Source organism: Cardiocondyla obscurior, linkage group LG10 (genome assembly GCF_019399895.1).
Source record: "Cardiocondyla obscurior isolate alpha-2009 linkage group LG10, Cobs3.1, whole genome shotgun sequence".
Lineage (NCBI taxonomy): Eukaryota > Metazoa > Arthropoda > Insecta > Hymenoptera > Formicidae > Cardiocondyla > Cardiocondyla obscurior.
The window spans coordinates 2,032,891-2,050,164 of NC_091873.1; the positions used below are offsets into that span (position 1 = coordinate 2,032,891).

The 17,274-nt window shown below is 44.8% G+C and overlaps 1 protein-coding gene across 2 annotated transcripts in view; it reads left to right on the plus strand.

Annotated features, from left to right (window-relative positions):
- LOC139106264 (homeobox protein unc-4) overlaps positions 1-16,759 on the plus strand; it is a 111,368-nt gene extending 94,609 nt beyond the window's left edge. For both annotated transcript variants that reach the window (XM_070662869.1, XM_070662870.1), the window contains 3 exons: positions 9,741-9,913; positions 13,912-14,115; positions 14,641-16,759. In XM_070662869.1, the coding sequence (XP_070518970.1) occupies positions 9,863-9,913; positions 13,912-14,115; positions 14,641-15,300 (915 nt within the window). In that variant the 5' untranslated portion in view covers positions 9,741-9,862 and the 3' untranslated portion in view covers positions 15,301-16,759. The remainder of the gene's footprint in view (positions 1-9,740; positions 9,914-13,911; positions 14,116-14,640) is intronic.
- Positions 16,760-17,274: the final 515 nt, after the last annotated feature.

The window sequence follows — 17,274 nt, forward strand, 5'->3', positions numbered from 1 at the left end:
TACCCGCCGGGTGTCCCGGCCTGGTCTTAATTAGGTCCTTGCTCTTCGGGCGTCGCATAATCAAGACGATCATTTGCATAGACTCGCATGCGGGATTTAATATCTCGGAACTTTTGCCGCGAGCGTTAATACGCGCGTAATCGCGGCGCGCTATAATTAAGCGAGTTAAGGTAAACCCGGGAGAGATATGACGCGCACACTTTTATTTTCACCCCCTTTTCCCCCTCCCTCCTTTCTGAAAACGTTCAGCTCGAAGACGCAAGTTGTGGGATAAAGGTTATTACTTAAAAGTTTCGTATCTTGGCCTCTCGGAAGGAACAAGTCCAACAAAAATGCTTCGAAAAATGAAATATTTATTATACCTTGAGATACGAATACTTAAGCGATTTTTCTTTTTTCTTTTTCTAATATATTACAACGATGTTTAGTATTTATAGTTCTCTCATTCGCTCGCGGGATTATCGAGAGACGTGACTTTGAAGTCTCTTACAATATCTTCGAGTCCCGAAAATAGTATTTATCTGGAGCTGATAATGCGTCTCGGAAGCCTAAATCTTTTAATTTGACAAACATATGGGCTCCTATCAATCGAGCGAAAACATAATTTCGTTTAATTAATTCGACGATGCCGCTCGCGATTACAAACCTGCTGCAGATAAACGAACGAGTTTTAATATCTCGAAGCTCCTCGAGCAGTAATATAAACATAATTGCTGTGTTCCTTAATGTATTATCGCGCCGCATTAAATTATATTACCTTTCAGGTGAAATCAAACGATATCTCGCTTTCATTATAATACACACGTAAAGTGTCCGAGGTATTAATTTAAAACGGTCAAAAACAGAACAAACAAAAAATAAAATTTTTTATTTTGCATTAAATTTACAAGATGCACTTTTCTGCGATTTTTGTTACATTAATTTACTCCGTTTAATTGTGATAATAATTAAATTTATTAAATAAAATTACTTTCCGTATATTTTCTATCAAAAATAAATTTAAGATGTGTAATGGTATAGCGTTAAAAAAAAAAAAAAGTAGATACAGTAAATACTCATTTTTTATTGAATAAAAAAAAAGATACATTTCGAAAATTGAGGTAACTCCAACTCTCAAATATGGGTCAAGAGCCATCCGTGATCCATGCGGGCCAAATTTCGCCGTTCGTCCGGTCGTTTCTCCCGTTGCCGCGAAGAACGGTAATCGTTAAGCAATAGCACCCCCTTCCGCCGTTCTCCGGGTACTCCATGGATCTTCATTTTGCACCTCGCGAACCGGGTATGCGATGTTAGAGCAGCCGTTCTCGGAGCAAGTCAAGAAAGCCTCCTTTCCCTCTTCCCGGGGCTCCTCGGCAGGAGATGGAAGGGGAGGGACGAAGGGGAATGTAACCGGGCGTCAGGAGGATTGATGGCGTCTAGATGCAAATGCAGTCAGTCTGGCACGCAAGCAACGTATCCACCTACCGACGCCTTATGCCAGTTAACGCCTTACAGCTTAATAATCTTGTTCTCTCTCTCCTTCTCCCGCTCCCGCTTTCTTCGCCGTCCGTGTCCTTTATCACACTTGCCCGCTCTCGCGCGCCAGACTAAATTACTTTATTAACCCCCTTTTCCCGGGATCGCTCGCCCGCTCACCCTCCCCCGATCTCAGCGGACTAGAACGACCGGTCGGCGGTCCTGAACGCAGAAGCGATCCAGCGGTTTGTTAAACACCGACGTTATTAAATTTGTATTAACGAGAAGTCGCGCGAGCGCGCATAATAAATAATTTATTTATGACGATGTAAATTAAAGAATAATAAAGGTTTCGGTATAATAATCGAAAGCGCGTAAACAACTTGCGTATATTAACGAACGTCTTTCCGTGAGAAATATCGTACCTGCGTCTATTAAAATTATTTTAATAAAATAAAATAAAATAAAATAAATTAGTAAATTGTAGTAATATGTAATTATACTTGATATCGAGATAGCAATGAACGTTCTAAGACAATATAAAAAAATTACTCGAATCGCATTTATTTAATTTAAAGACTGCTAGTTTCGAGTTCTGAAATAGTTTAAATAGTCGGGCGGAAAAAATTGTGAAACGGGCGTTACAATCGCAGACGTAAATGGCCAGGCGCTTGGTGGTTGCGTGTTGTCCCGGTCCTTCAGCAGGGTTAATCGCACTTTAAAGGGATGGGAAGGGAAGAAGGGGAAAGGGGACGAGATGTGGACGCAAAGTTCGGCCGACCCGAAACGGGATAGCGTCGGTGTGTTACCGCCTCACCTGGAAACTGGCGTCGCTCGCCAGGTAGGAGACGACCTCGGTCTCCTGGGTGCCAGGACGTCGTTCCTAACGCTAATGACGTCGTTGACTCTCACTTAACAAGAGACTACCCTCTAAATGGGGGCTTGCGTCCTGGAAGCGGCCCGGCGGCGCTCACCAAGCCGGTGATTACGAAACTCAAATTCACTTCTGAATTGCATTCGTCGTGTAAGCGCGTCGTGCACGAGAACCGCTTTGCGTTCGCGTTATGGTTATATACCGCCAGTCGTCGGCAAGCAACCTCGCCACCGAAGCTTTAATCAACCGCCAAGCCTAGGTGGTTGCCAAGTACAATGAATATTTACAATTATAACGAGAAACGTCGCGATTTAATGGTCATTCGAAAAATCCCCAGGTCGAATAATTCTTATAGTCGTCTCAGAACACGATTAAAGATTTGAAAAAGATAAAGAAACGATATTAGGTTTATCGTGGACTTATCTAGCTTTGGTTTTCATTTTTAATACGCTTTAGCAGCGTTTAAACAATCAATGCACCGCTGTCTGCTTGCGCCGCCACGTTTAAGCCGAAAATTGATGTTTACGTCGCATATTTTCGCTTCGCAACGCTGCGCTGCGTAACTCGACACGGCGCAGTGCAACGTAACGAAAGGCACGCGAATTGCCGGCCACTCGCGCCGGTGCAAGGCCGCGCATAATGCACAAAGGTGTTAGCCGGGACGACCCGGGTGTAATTTCAATTTAATTGCACGTTATTTCGGGCGGGCGTACACGTGTGACGTAGTAGGACGAAACCTTATTAAACGCCTTCGGGCTGTATTTCGCTGCCACGCTGACGAGCTCGCTCGTTTCGCCTTGTCTGGCCTCGCTTGGCCTGCATATTCCCTTGCGTTAAAGAGAAATACGTGTAAACGCTTTTTTTTTTTAGATATCTCAATTCTTTTGCGACGATTAAAAATTAAGCAGACAACTAATTTACGAAATTTAATTAAATTATTGGCGACTGAGGCGTATGTCTCTTTTGTACTTTTACTTGCGTCCGCGACACGACGAGTCGCTGGAAATTAGTTTGTTGACGAGATACAGTCTGCACATATAAAAAACCACGATCTTAACATACGGGAAGGCTTTAAAATAAGAGTAGGCTCGGTTTAATATAAATTCATAATCAGAATAATCTCGCGGGGTAGGCCATGTTAATTACAGTTATTACTATTATTACTTGAGATCCGTTTTCGCTCTCATCCCCTCAATCGTTCCTGCGATCAAACTCTTCCGGTAAAGGATTATCGCCCTTCGCGGAGAACCAGTTCCGCCGATATCTGTACACACATATACGCACACGCGCACTTTCTCTCTCGCCGCGCTCTCCTCTCCCTTTTGTTCTTTCATCTCTCATGCATTTCCCTCACTCGTTTTCCCGGCAAGTAAGACGTTCGCATAAAGGAGAGCTGGCCACGAAGGGTCGCGTGCGTCGTTAGAGGCGAGTAACGTATCATCATGCGATTACACCGCGCTAAAAACGTGCCACGTCAACGCGTATTAAACGCACACAGCCGCGAGCGATCGCGCACACCGACGCGAAATCGTCTACAAAAACGGCTCGTTCGCCGGCAAATTGATTGCGGCCCCGACGGTCCAGAATTTCGCGCGAGAGCTTCGACCGTGCCCGGATGATGATGCTCTCCGTCACCGGTCGTGCTGGCCGCGCCTCGAGAACGGAAATTTTTCTGTCTCGTTAATCCCGCGGTCAAAGAACGTTTATTAAGTCTCACCGCTGCCTTCCCGTTACGCCGGATAAGCATGTATCGAGAGAAATAAAAAAAAAAAAAAAAAAGAATCAGCTTTTTACGATCGAAACTGTTCGTAATGATAGAATCAGAGGGAACAAAGCAACCAGCAGCAACATTAATTAATTTTTGCACGAAAGTAATTTACGAAACGCCCGGAATTATAATTGGAAATGATCGAATCGCATGTCTCTATTAGAGAATCTTAATGAGAGCAAACCCGCAAACGAATTTACATATCAATTGCATCTTAGAATAAACGGCTGCGGAAAGCTCGGTAATTTTCGAGCGCCCGACAGCTTTGAAGTAATCAATTTTACACAATAATCTAATAATTGATACGCCGCGGACGTACGAGTACGAGAAGCTCGGAAAAATATTTTGTTCCGTATATCGGGCGCGGGTATAATATTAATTTGATCGACGGCATCGATACTTAATGCACGCAGGATGTTTCCGCGGCACGCGTTTCAATTTGGATCGTCATCTTAATTGCACGACATAAATCGCCCCGCCATCGAGAATCGTTAAACGGCTTATTAGCTATTCAGCCGAGTATTAAAGGCACATTTTAAGAAGTGGCAGGGCCCGCGACATTGAAAGTAAAAGAATGGATAGACCGTGGCGTAAACAGAGTGGAACGCCCGAGAAAACGGCCGCTAATTGGATCATTATCATTGGAATCGCAGACAAGAATCGTGTTTGAGGAAGTGTATATCATTTATTAAAACGGCGGTCAGAGGCCGAACCTATCATTAGCGTATTTATTACGTTTGGTAATGAAAGACTGGTCCGATACAGGAAGAGGAAGAAATTTGTTAGACTAAATACTTTTATTGAGGTATTCTATTATTATTATTATTATTATTAAAAACAGGCTTGTAAAAAAATTGCTTGATTTTTATTATCGTCATTAAAAATTTGATTTTTTTTTAATTGATATAATATTTTAACGTTGCCACTAGATTTCACAATCATGCAAATTTACGATATCAGCTTCTTGATGACGAATTATTAATTAGTCAAAATTTTAAAAAGTCACATTTCATTGCGAAATGGAATAATTGAATTTGTGTATGATACAGTTGATTATGTTAATTGTATTTGAATAATATTAATAATTAATAGATTCTAAACATATAAATTTACGTTATTAATATCATATTTCTTGAATACATTAAATTACGTAAGTTTCTCACTTTTTTATTATGAGTAATTATTTTTTTTATACAAAAAAAATGAGTATAAAAAGAAAGAGATAAAAGTAGAAATTAATTTTAGTAAGTTGTAATGTCATGGTGAAAGTAAACTTACAATTTTTTAATGTAAATAAAATATAATGAAAACTACGATACAAAATGTAATAAAAATGAAATTGAAAGACTTAATTCGAAAAGAACGGAGAAACAGAGGTTTCGATATCTGACCTAAATTCCAAACACGATTGACATTACTGCGAGTACAGAAAAACACGATGACAACATGGAATCTTTTTATCGTTATTATGTATTACGATTCAATAAAAAGTTATTTTGAAATTAACATCTTAATAAAAAAATAAAAATAAAATGCGGTTGTGTATTATAATCAAATACAAAGAACGACGAGCAGAAACTTCAATTTTAAATATTTACGACTCAGGATTTAAACTCTTCTACAACTGCAAGATAAAAATTTCACGATGCCGAGTATAAAATGTTAAAACAACTGATAATTTCTTATCGTAGTTTTCTATTAAGAATAATTATCTCTATATTTATTTAGAACGCCTCGGGCTGGTGTAGGTTACGTAACGGGTGTAATTCCTCTTGTCAAATTTGTCCATTCGTCAAGAACAGTTACGAGGACCCGCCGTAAATGATATACAATTCTTATGAGGCCGGGACTCAACACGCACGAGCCGTCAATACAAAGTCGATAATGTAACCGTAAATTGTACGGTGATTTCCGCGATGGAATTGATTCGCGTAGAAGAGCGCGATCGTTTTCTTTTTGTTCCAGCGGTCGGCCTCGGCGAAATCACGTGGATAAACTCGCAACACCGTTTTCTTTTTCGCTCCTTGACGTTCGCACGATTCGGTTGAAACGTATTTACGCGGCTGCACTCGAGGCCGTCCGCAGTCTCGACCGGCCGGGCACGGGAGTTATTATCGGGCGCGGTTATCAAAGTTGATAGATGATAGCGGGCGGCGCGCTAAATAATTTATGAGGGAACGAGTTAAACAATTTTCACGTCCGGTTTGATCGCGGCGGATCGCGCCGTCGTTTTAATCTATTTTCGTTGCGCGCTCGCCCCGCAGCGGAATTGTGCATTTCCTTCTTAACGAGGGAAGCGGCTGTCTCCCGGCGTAACGCACTCGGCGCATAATGAACCTGACACGACGATAATGAGCCGACTAATTTTACGATACAAGCGCGACAACGCTTACTGCTTCGCAGAGGACGGTGACTTCTCGCAGCAGTCGCGGCAGAGAGAGAAAGAGAGAGAGAGAGAGACGTTTTTACATAATTATCCGCCTTTCATCTCCTTTCTTTTTCTAATTACAATCGTTCGACCCAACGGAGGCACGTCCAAAATTTTTAAATCTTATCGTCCGGCTTTGTAAATAAAATTGAATCGGGCTATCCAGAAAAAAAAAAAAAAAAACAGACGTATCGATGTACGCCGACGGTCTCGTGTAATTTGCCTTTCTCGCCTCGTGAGATGTCGAAATCGCCTCTCCTCCGTCACGTCCGATCGCGATTATTAATTATCGCCGCTCTCCATTATGAAATTTGGACCGTGCCAGCACGGCGATTGGCCCGACACCGCCGTGATAGAGGTATTATCGCTCGCGACGATCCCTCAACCTGCCATTGCGCCTGAGTGCTTATTACGGATTACGGATTATCAATAATGGCCGAGATGCGGAGACGGCTCACGAATAAATGGCGTTTAATTACGCTGATCAATGCCCAGCCCCGCCGATTTTTCACTGGCTACCTCGGGTCGAGTCGCGAACGGTGTGCCTACCTGCCATCGACGGTGAATCTCAATCGACCAGCTTTTCAAGCAGTGATCGAAATAAAACGCGACGTCAATGACTTTTATCTTTCGATCCTGTGTTTTACATGTTAACACTTTGAGCCCATTTGATCGTTCCACAGTTTTATTGCGTATGTTTGGATATTGGATTATTTTTTTAATTATCACGATAAAATTAAAAAAAAAAAAATTATTAAAGTAAAACCAGAAAATTTAAGTAACTATCATACAATAAATTTATATTTATTAAGTAACTATTTCTTAAATATTATCTAGATAATAATATCAGGTTTAATTTTGCGTTTATATTTTAATTTACACGAAAATAAAATTGTTTTATCTTCTCATCACAACGTAGTCAGTATCAGAAGTCTGCAATAAGGGAGTCGAGACTTCCCTACGCGAGTCGAGATCTCCGGGATCGAGTCGCTCATTTTCATCTCTGTTTCACCCCGCGCCAGATCGAGGGAAGAGAGTTTTGGCATCGGCCGGTCGATCATAATTTCCGATCCCTTATTCAATTCCGGACATTAGCATGCATACGCGCGGCGCGGAACCGCTGATTCTTGCCGGAGATACCAGATTGTCATCGTAAAATCACAGAAATTCCATGTTTATTCAATACGCCGGGACGCCGGGACGTCTTATCTTGCGTACGCCCCGGGATAAGATGGGAAAGCGATTTTCGGTGCGGGTCTCCACCGCGAATCACGCGCGGTTATTGCTCCTCGGACGTCGCTCGGCGTCCGGAACCAACGCCATTTTAATCAATACCGAGGGGATTTTGCGCAATATCGCGCCGAATCGCTTCCCTCCTCCTCTCGGATGACAAATTAAAAAGAAGGAAAAAAAAACAAAACAAAAAAGAAGAAGAAGGACCTTCCACTTTCAGTCGACATTTTATTATCGCGCGTTACACGGCCGTATTTGTCTCTTCTTTTTTTTCCCCTCCCCTCTGCATTATTTTACGGCCGTTAATATTCGACGTTGATTCCCGTCTCAATATCACGCATATATTTACGTCTACGCGTAATTTATCTCTTTTTATCTCGTATTAGATTACGTGTTTAAGGCCACTTTGTAAGGACTCAATTCACTCGACGCCTGGCGAGATGTTTACCTTGCGCCGCGATTACAAATGGCGGGGAAATTAAGATAAATTCGCGATCGTCCGCCATCGACGTCGTCCACCATTCTCGTGTCGCACGAACATAATAATTCCCGTCGAAAGTATACAGTACTTAATTTGATATCGATATCGATCACGCGCGAGATAGGCTGCCGCAAATTACAACGTTTCGCTGCCCGGATGCAGCGATCCCGCAACGATCGTTTCGCCGAACCTCAAGCCCTCGAATAAAGAAAAAAAAATAAAATAAAATAAAAAAGAAAGGGTTAAATTATTACTCGCGTCGCCGTAGTTTTCCTATAATAATTAACAATAACGAGCGATAACAGTTTATTTATTTTATTTTACTTTTTTTTTTTCTTTTACGCCAGTAATAGACATGAAAATGAGCGTTGAATGAATGAAGCGGAGCGCCGGAGTCGATATGGCTCGTGATCTTTGGCAAATTGGTGCGATTGAGAGATTAGACCCCGAGTCGAGTATCAATCTGCGAAAGCGAACCCTTTCGAAAGTTTCTTCGCTCTATCGGCGGTATCTATCCCGGCGATACGCGACTCTGGAATTACGTAGGTACGGCCCTCGCGTTAAGAATTATTACGTCGTTAGGTTATGTCTAACAATGATGATTGGCCGCTATAATCTCTCCGTTACTCTCGCGTCACGCTCGGCTTGACACCGCGCCGTGAACAAAAGGACCGGGCCGCTCGCGCAGTGTACGTGCGTGCGCGCGAATTCATCGATTCACATCGGCAAAGTGGCGAGCACGAAAGCGAGCGGGCCGTTGCAGCTGCTCGATCGGAGGAGAAGATTGAAGAGGAGTGCACACTTTACTACGTGGTTAACTTCATTATCGGTACGCGCGCGTCGGCCGTTACAACTGCTGGGGCTGCATTATTGCCCCGGCGGTTAGCGTAACTACTGCATTTGTTTTCGCTGCGAGACATGCACTTATACGCGCGATTCCCGGCCGCGCGGCAACAATAGCTCGCGCCGATTAAGTAATTGTGGGTGTTCGCTCTGTGTCGCCGTTATCGCTTACTCCTCCGTTCCTAAACCGCACCGCGGATCTTCATATATTTCCCCCCCCCTCTCCTCCCCCGATCTGCGAGGCATCGAATCTTGAGGACCTCTGCTCCCTCGGCTTTTTCCTTGATCATTACGTCCGCGCACTTCGCCACTTTCGCCAGCGTCAAACTTCTTGTAATTTTGAGAGAGTGATTCCAATGCACGTTCCGCAAATTTTGGTCCTGACTTGTGAGGCTGCAGCCTGCCGAATGGCTGCCTTTTTATTTCAGATCTTTTTAAGACTGTTTGTGCATTTGCAAGTAATTTTTTTTTTTTAATCCTGAATTTTTTACCCGCGAAATGTCTGTATTATATATAATCAAATTACACCTTCCCAACTCTGATTTCTAACCTGAAAGTGGATTTTAATCTCGAGCCTTCAGACACCTGTGATCACGCAGGAACTTTACATTTCTCAGGCTGAGTTTATCTATTTCTGAATATACGTTCTTCTCTTTAGGCTGCGACGGGGAATCGGACGAGGGCGGTAACAAGAGACGAAGGAGCAGAACTAACTTCAACAGTTGGCAGCTGGAAGAATTGGAACGGGCCTTCCTGTCGAGTCATTATCCCGACGTCTTTATGCGAGAGGCACTGGCTGTGAGACTCGAACTAAAAGAGAGTCGCGTGGCAGTAAGTCCTTCATTCAGTCATGAATGTTTTACTATTCGAAGTCGAAGCAATTAATTTTATTTAACCCAATCAATTTACTAAAAAAAGAATATTTTTTTTATCTGATCATGGGACGGATTTTAACAAAATTTCTAATTTAATTACAAAGACATTTAATATATTAAAATCTAATGTTATTTTTCGCAGTTTCTCATTCACCTCTCGCTGAATGAGCTCTTATTTTAGCCGAAAAATCTGTTACATTTAAGATGTACGCGATTGTTAGATATTTCTCACAAATATGTTACGTCTTGTTTAATATACGCTGCAGAAGAAACGGACGAGAAGTAAAATTGCAAAATAATATCGGATTGTTTGCGGAATATAATGCGAGTGTGATGCGGAGATAAGATAAGAATAGAGAAGAGGTTCGCGGAAGAGAGAGATATGTAAAGCGATGAGGTGCATCGATATGAGAGAACGGAACGGATGTATGCGCTATTTGCGGGACCTAACACGCGTGTCTAAGCGGATAAATATAAATATCCGCTCGAAGGACCTAAGGGTAACCGTATGTCCGACCGGCCGTGAAATTGAGAGAGCTCACCCTCCGCGCAGTCCTGTCGAAGGATCTGGCCAGACTGCATTCGACGAACGCGGGCGTGAACTGTCCGAAATACCGGAAGAAGGCCAGCCACGTTCGGGTAGACTTAGAGCCAGTCTTTCGCGGAACCTTAATGACACGCACACGTCATTGCCGTAAATTCTTACGAGGAATCTTTATTTAAGACGGCCTAATGAAATAGGAAGCCCTATTTTGAAATTCATAATTTTACGAATGCATGTTTTGATTCTTTAAACACGCGAAGTATGTTATAAAATTGAATATTCGATTTTAGCCCCTGAATTTATTTAAATACGAGCTACGAATATTGTTCTTGATAAAATTAATATTTAAATAAACGAAGAGAAAGAGGGGCCGATGGAGGTTTACCCTTGCGGGAACGTTATTAAGAAACAATAGTCCTTTATCGACGCCGATGTCGTTCGTACGGACGATCTTCGGGCGGATAAATCTGCGTCAAATTTTGCACCCTCGAGTAGATTTTCGAAGGTAGCGGGCCAGATGGACTAACTACCCCCTCGAGACGGGACCAAAGGGCAAAGGTCCGCGGCCGGAACCAACCCCCGCCTGTCTGTCGACCCTCGAAAATTCGATCCCGAAGTCACTTTAAATTCGTGTCTATCGCTCGGTCGATCTTTGATAGCCGTCGCGGACCGAATAAATCTGCGCGCGGGCGACGTAAAGTCGAGAAACTCTATGCGCACGGTACAAGGATTAAGATTGAAAACAATACTCGTATGAAAGTAACAGGGGCGGGTTTTTTCTCAGTAACATTCGCGAGAGCATCCTCGGATTCGATGCCGCGAATCGATAACGCTGATCGTCGGCCGCGTTTATCTGGCTGCTGCGACACTCAGAAAAAGATGCGCCCGCAGCGGCACATACGGAGGGTTATCGTACGTGGTGATCGATGTTATCTAATCTGAGCGCTGTTCCCAGCCGCGAGGGAAGGAACCCATCGAAAGGACGCACCGGCTGTGTGACATCGTGTCACATTGTGTCACCGCTCCGGCCGGGTTATCGTCCCCGCCATCTTCCGCCCCGGCAGAATCCGATCTCGTCGCGATCGCGGGAGAGAGGCTCGAGAGATCCGAGGGAATCTCAAAAGCAGCACCTCAGGATCAATATTGCCCGACGCGAAAATTCGCGAAATTCACGCGAGCGTACTCTGGCAGTAAACAACATCGGGAGCCGTGCGCGCTTTGATTTATCGCGTAGGAGCTTCTCGCGGGCGCTATCGCCTAGACACTATTTGCATCCGACGCGACGAGCCGCAACGGGAATCCACGCCGCGGTGAAACAGGCGGGCTTGCAAAACGAGCCAGTCCGCTAACCATGAAGACGATTACGCCCGCCATTTTATTAGTTCCATTGTTTAAACCCGACCCGCGGCGAGGCTCGATCCGCGAAATCGTTTTTCGAGTGGGACGATACGATTGAATGAAGCAAGCGAGCGTTATAGGCAACGAAGGCTTTCTTCCGCTCGGCGTTTAGCTTGCCGCATTTTTGCGGCGCGACCCTCCGCGCGCGGCGGAGCGCCGACCGGCCAAGTGCTTCCTATTGCGATAAAAACAGGAAGAGCGCGAGACGAGGGTTAATTACGGTACGAAACAATTTAATCGGTCAAGCGAGAGAGCGCGGCTTATCGGCGGCGCGGAAAACATCGTTTATTAATTGACGGAAACGTAATTACATTAGAAAGCATTATCTCCCGTTCGGCGACGGGTTCCGTATGGCGATTACCGGTTATCGGCGACGAGCGACGGATCGGTTCTTCGAGTTTTTGCCGTCGTAAAGATACCGTCTTACGCCGGGCCGGTCTCAGAGCTTACAATGTAAATCGCGGCATGAAAAACGGTGTTATTCAGCCCGTCGGGGCACAAGATCGGCCCTTCGTCGGAACAGAAACGGCTTCTTAAAACCGCTATCAGTCGTCGATAATTCTTGACGAATAGCCGCGCTAAGTGCTGCCCGACTCGTGTTTCCCACATATCGCATAAGCGTAATGCGTTACAGCTGTGCGCTCGGGACTACGGGCCGAGACGGGCCGAGCCGGGCCCCACTCTCCCCGATGATCTGAGGTTTCGGGGCCGCGGTAGCAATCCTCCTTGACTAAAGCGATCTCTTTCATCAGCGGGAACTGATTAGACGTTTAATTTCGGTTTTATCTGCGATTAGAAATCAACACCGTTCGCCTCGGTTTGTTCGAATCCCCGTCGTGTGTTTAAAATGACAGCCACGATATTATTTCTTAGGCTTTACTTTTTTATATATAGAGCTGAAATAATTTAGTAGAAAAAAAAAAAAATTTAATTGCTTTTATTCTACAGATGAAAATTAGAATCGACGACGTGAAATGCAACAAGCGTTAGGATGTTATCGAGCTGAGAATGATCCTCGGTGGTTGTCGCAGCCCCGAGACCGGGGAATTAAATAGCGTAAGCGCGTGCGACGGATTCTAAATAGAGCCGTCGAAGTAATCGAATTAATTACGATCGCCTGAAGTTTAATCGCGAGTAACGGCAGGACTCGCGCGGATACCGGCGGGCGAAGGAGGCGAATGAGCGGGGAAGGGTAGACGAACGAGCGCTCTGGGGAGGAAGGGGGGTTCGTAAAGTGTCCCGGAGTCGAAGAAAGTTCCGTAAAGCTACGTGACGCGAGGAAGGTGTTTCAGGGCGCCAAGGGGATCTATTGATCTTCGGCTCGCGTGAGCTCAGCGCCGCTCGCCGGTCGGGCCGTACAACTAATGTCTTCATCTCTCCCCCTGCGGCTGCCCCCTCGCGCCAACCACCCCTCCTCACCCCCACGAGAGAATACCCTCGCCACCCTTCGGCCGCGTCGTGGCTCACGCTAGCCCTAAATCGTCGTTCATGCCACGAGCGTTCACGCGAGCAAAGGGTTGTCGTCCTCAATGAATCAGGACACCCGGGAGGGTCGTTGGTCCTTCGCTTCTGAGACAGGAGCCTTCCTGTAATTTCGGAACTTAATGCATCCGCCCTTCGTGCCCGCTTCTGATAGCGGCCGCGGCAAAGGCGGCGCTGTGATTTAAAGCAGACTCGCCGGGAAATTTCGCGTGGCACGAGGCGAGCGATGCCAGGGAAGATCCGAGGGGGAATTTACGCGACGTCCGCGTCGGTTTCAAGACCCGCGGGGAGAAACGGCGCTTTCATCGGCGTCAATTGGCGCGAACTTGTGGCAGATTTAATCTTTCGGTAGAGAGGTGGATAGAGAAACGACGCGAAACTAACCGACATTGACAAAACGAACTTAAAGGTACTCAGATTTTGTCTCTTGATCAATGAAGAAATTATTTAACCGTACGAAAATTTGGCCGGCAAGATTTCTAATAAGAAATCGATCGCTTTTTAACTTACGACGACAATCGTTATTGCAGGTGTGGTTCCAAAATCGAAGGGCAAAGTGGCGGAAAAAAGAGCACACGAAGAAGGGCCCCGGAAGGCCGGCGCATAACGCTCATCCTCAAAGCTGCAGCGGCGAGCCGATCCCACCTGAGGAGCTGAGACGGAAAGAGCGCGAGAGGCGACAGAAGAAGTTGCTGAAAGCTCTCGAGAGACAGCAGCGGAAGCTTGCTGCTAAAGTAAGCCGCAAAGCTTGCAAAAATATCCCTTCTGCAATTAAATAATTTTTAAGTGCATTTACTTTAGCATTAATATCCTCTTGCGAGAAAATTAATTTCTTTTGGGAAACAAAAGAAATCTATTTCGCCTCATTCGTCAAAATTCTTTAATACATCTAGTAGTTGTACAAGAATAAGAAATAAAATATATATTTTATTTTATAATATTTTCGTGCACGGGTGATTATAATTTAGATATTTGTGCAATTTTTTTTTTAATGTTTATGAAAACTTATCTATTCTAAAATTAAAATAAGTTGAGGTAAAAAGAGGCACGCGGAAGATCAAGTTATAATTAACGAAAATTAACAAGCCGCGAAGCCTAATAAATAATTATTGATTTTATACATCCGCGACTGCACACAGATTATGTTCCGAGACCGTGATTTCACGTCTGAATGTGGCAGGCCGATTACATCTACACGCGGAATTATGTAATTCAACAGTAGTTACGTAATACAAGTTCTTTCATTCTTCTAATTCCAGGGCATAACGGTAGACTTATCGACGTTGCGTGCCGAGTGGGAGTCTCGCAGCGAGGCGGCGTCGGGACGCAGTTCCGCGAGCGGTCCTCTGAGCAATTCGTTCGGCCAGCTCGGATTGAGCAGCGACGGCAACATATCCGCGTCCGGCAATGACGCCAACGAAGAGATCGACGTAGTCGGCGGGCTGGACTCCTGCAGCGAAAGCGGCAGCGAGCGGGTGGAATCGGTGGCCGATGGTTCCGTGGATGGTGAGTGCTTCCCGACGCTCAACAGCGGCGGCGCGAGCGAGGTCAGCGAGCCGCGGAAGAATCCGCAAAGCCTACCGATGGAGCACCTAAATCACCAGCCCGGCATTCACCACTGGGGTTTGAGCTTGCTGGAGCGACGGCGCGAGCTGGTGGGAGTCGGGGCGGGCCGCCAGCCGGCCGGCAACGGCACCAGGAATCTGATCAGGCAGGCCGCCAGCGAGGAGGAGGTCCAAAGCGGCAGCATCGATCTCTCAGTTAAGGGCAGGGAGGAGAGGAAGAGGCTGAACCCGTTCTCCATCGATAGCCTGTTGGGGAACAATCGGACTAGCGCGACATCGGATCGCAGGCCGGCGACGCCGACGTCGCCGACGTCTCCTGTTTCGTCGGCCTGCACGTCGCCCTCCACGACGTAGTGAACTGGCGGTGTAAGCGGCGCCGGGGTGCGCCGGATGAAAAAGGCTGACGCAGTCGAGGGTGGCAAAAAGAGTGCGATCGGAAAGGCGGCGGGGGAGGAAAAGGAAGGTGTTCCCTTTGCCAAGGTCGTCGTGAAGTGATCGTCGGGACGAAGCGGAGGCTGAGGCGTGAAAAAAACGGAACTTGTGGTGCTCCCGATTGTAAAATCCCACGGACGGAATTAGGTACGGTAACATTCCCGATTCCACCAGAATTCCCTGTCGCTTGAGATTGAAATCGCTAGTTTCATGGATATCTTCGCGTACTTGTAGACATTCTCACGTCCAACGGCGAACGCGCGCTCAGATTCTCGATGTCCCGAAGCCCTTCGAAAGTCTGCGTGCGAATCCGAAGCCATAACCAATTGAAAGGCGGACAAAAGAAAAAAAGGAAATATAGAGAAATTGAGTATTAGAGAAATTTCGCACGTTAGAGTCGACTTGTAAATTAGATTAATTAATTATATACGCGCAGGACTCCGGAAGGGATTCGAGAATCCAGGCTTCGCGTCGTCGTCGTGGACCGGCAAGACTTATATCAGTTCGACATATCGAATACATGCGTGGCCGTCGTAGATCGAGTGCGTTTGATTTCGTCCATTGTGTCTCCTTTCAAAGAGAATAAAAAAAAAAAAAATGTGCAATAAATGTGGACTATGCTCGCCGGCAGGCGACTTGTCTATCTTTTCGAGGTAAGGCAAAGAACGTGAGAGAAAAAAAAAAAAAAAGAAAAAAAAAGAAAGAGAGCGTGTGTGTTTGCGAATAAAAAAGTGTATGCGTGTGTGTGTGAAAGAGATAAAAAAAGAAACAGAATCACAGGTCAAGAGAACGAGTTTGCGAGAACGTATACGCGTGTATTTAATGTAAATAGTGGGAAGGAGGTCCGTTTTATTTAATTCTTGAGTAGTTGATACCCCAGTGTTCGTCAATCGCGGATATTATTTAAAGCAATAGAGCGGAGGTCCTCAACTTCTCGGCGAAAAACTTATTAAAGAAACCGATCGTAAACACGTAATTTTAATTCCGGTAGAAAAGACAAATCAAACATAAATTAATCCACTTTTTTTTCAGCGCTTTTGTTCGTAGTGAAGCAGTGATTTAACATAATCAGTGTTATTCCGTTAATCAGTTTGACAAAAAAGATAAAAAGGTAAAATCGCAATAGAACTAGGATGAAAACTGAGGACTTCTGCGATAGGAATTCGTTTGGCGTTGTATATAAATATTAAAAATCATATACAGGCGTGAGTACAGCGCGGTACAAAGATTCGCTCCACCCCCGTAGACGAGCTTGATCGAGCTCCGTTTGTGGTCAGGGGTGATTAAGAGTTGCCATACACGATGATCCGGGATATGCGGAAAAAAAAACCAGTACCTATCATATATCCATTAAAAATATATTAATTTATTCTCCAGACCACGACGGCGTTCAGTCACTACATCCCTCGGCCTTTGTCCCATCCACCTTGTTCTCCTTTATCGCGTCTGAAGAAAGCAGTGCAACGGAGCGGGAGACGTAATCCGAGTGTAAGTATGAAACTGAATTAATCTAAGTTTATTAATTATGTAAAAAAAAAGTTTTTGTTATTTCGATAAATGAAAAAAAATCTTTTCTCTTATCGAAGATTACTTTTCTCACAAGGCATTTCATTAAGTCCCTCAGTGGGCTGGTATAATTTAGAATAATGAATTAATTTTTTTCAATTATACTGACGAATTAGGTGGGATGTTATTGATATAATTAGCACCAAGTGAGATCGACAGTTTTTGCTATAATCAAATCGATAGTGGAGATTGAAGTGTGCGAAAGGCCCGACGCGTCCAATTGTCATCGGACGAAAGTCAATTCCGAGTTTACTGAATAACAAATTGCATTCGCCACGTGGAAATTTATGTAAATTCGCGTGAGCGCAATTTATGTCCGCCACGAGAACC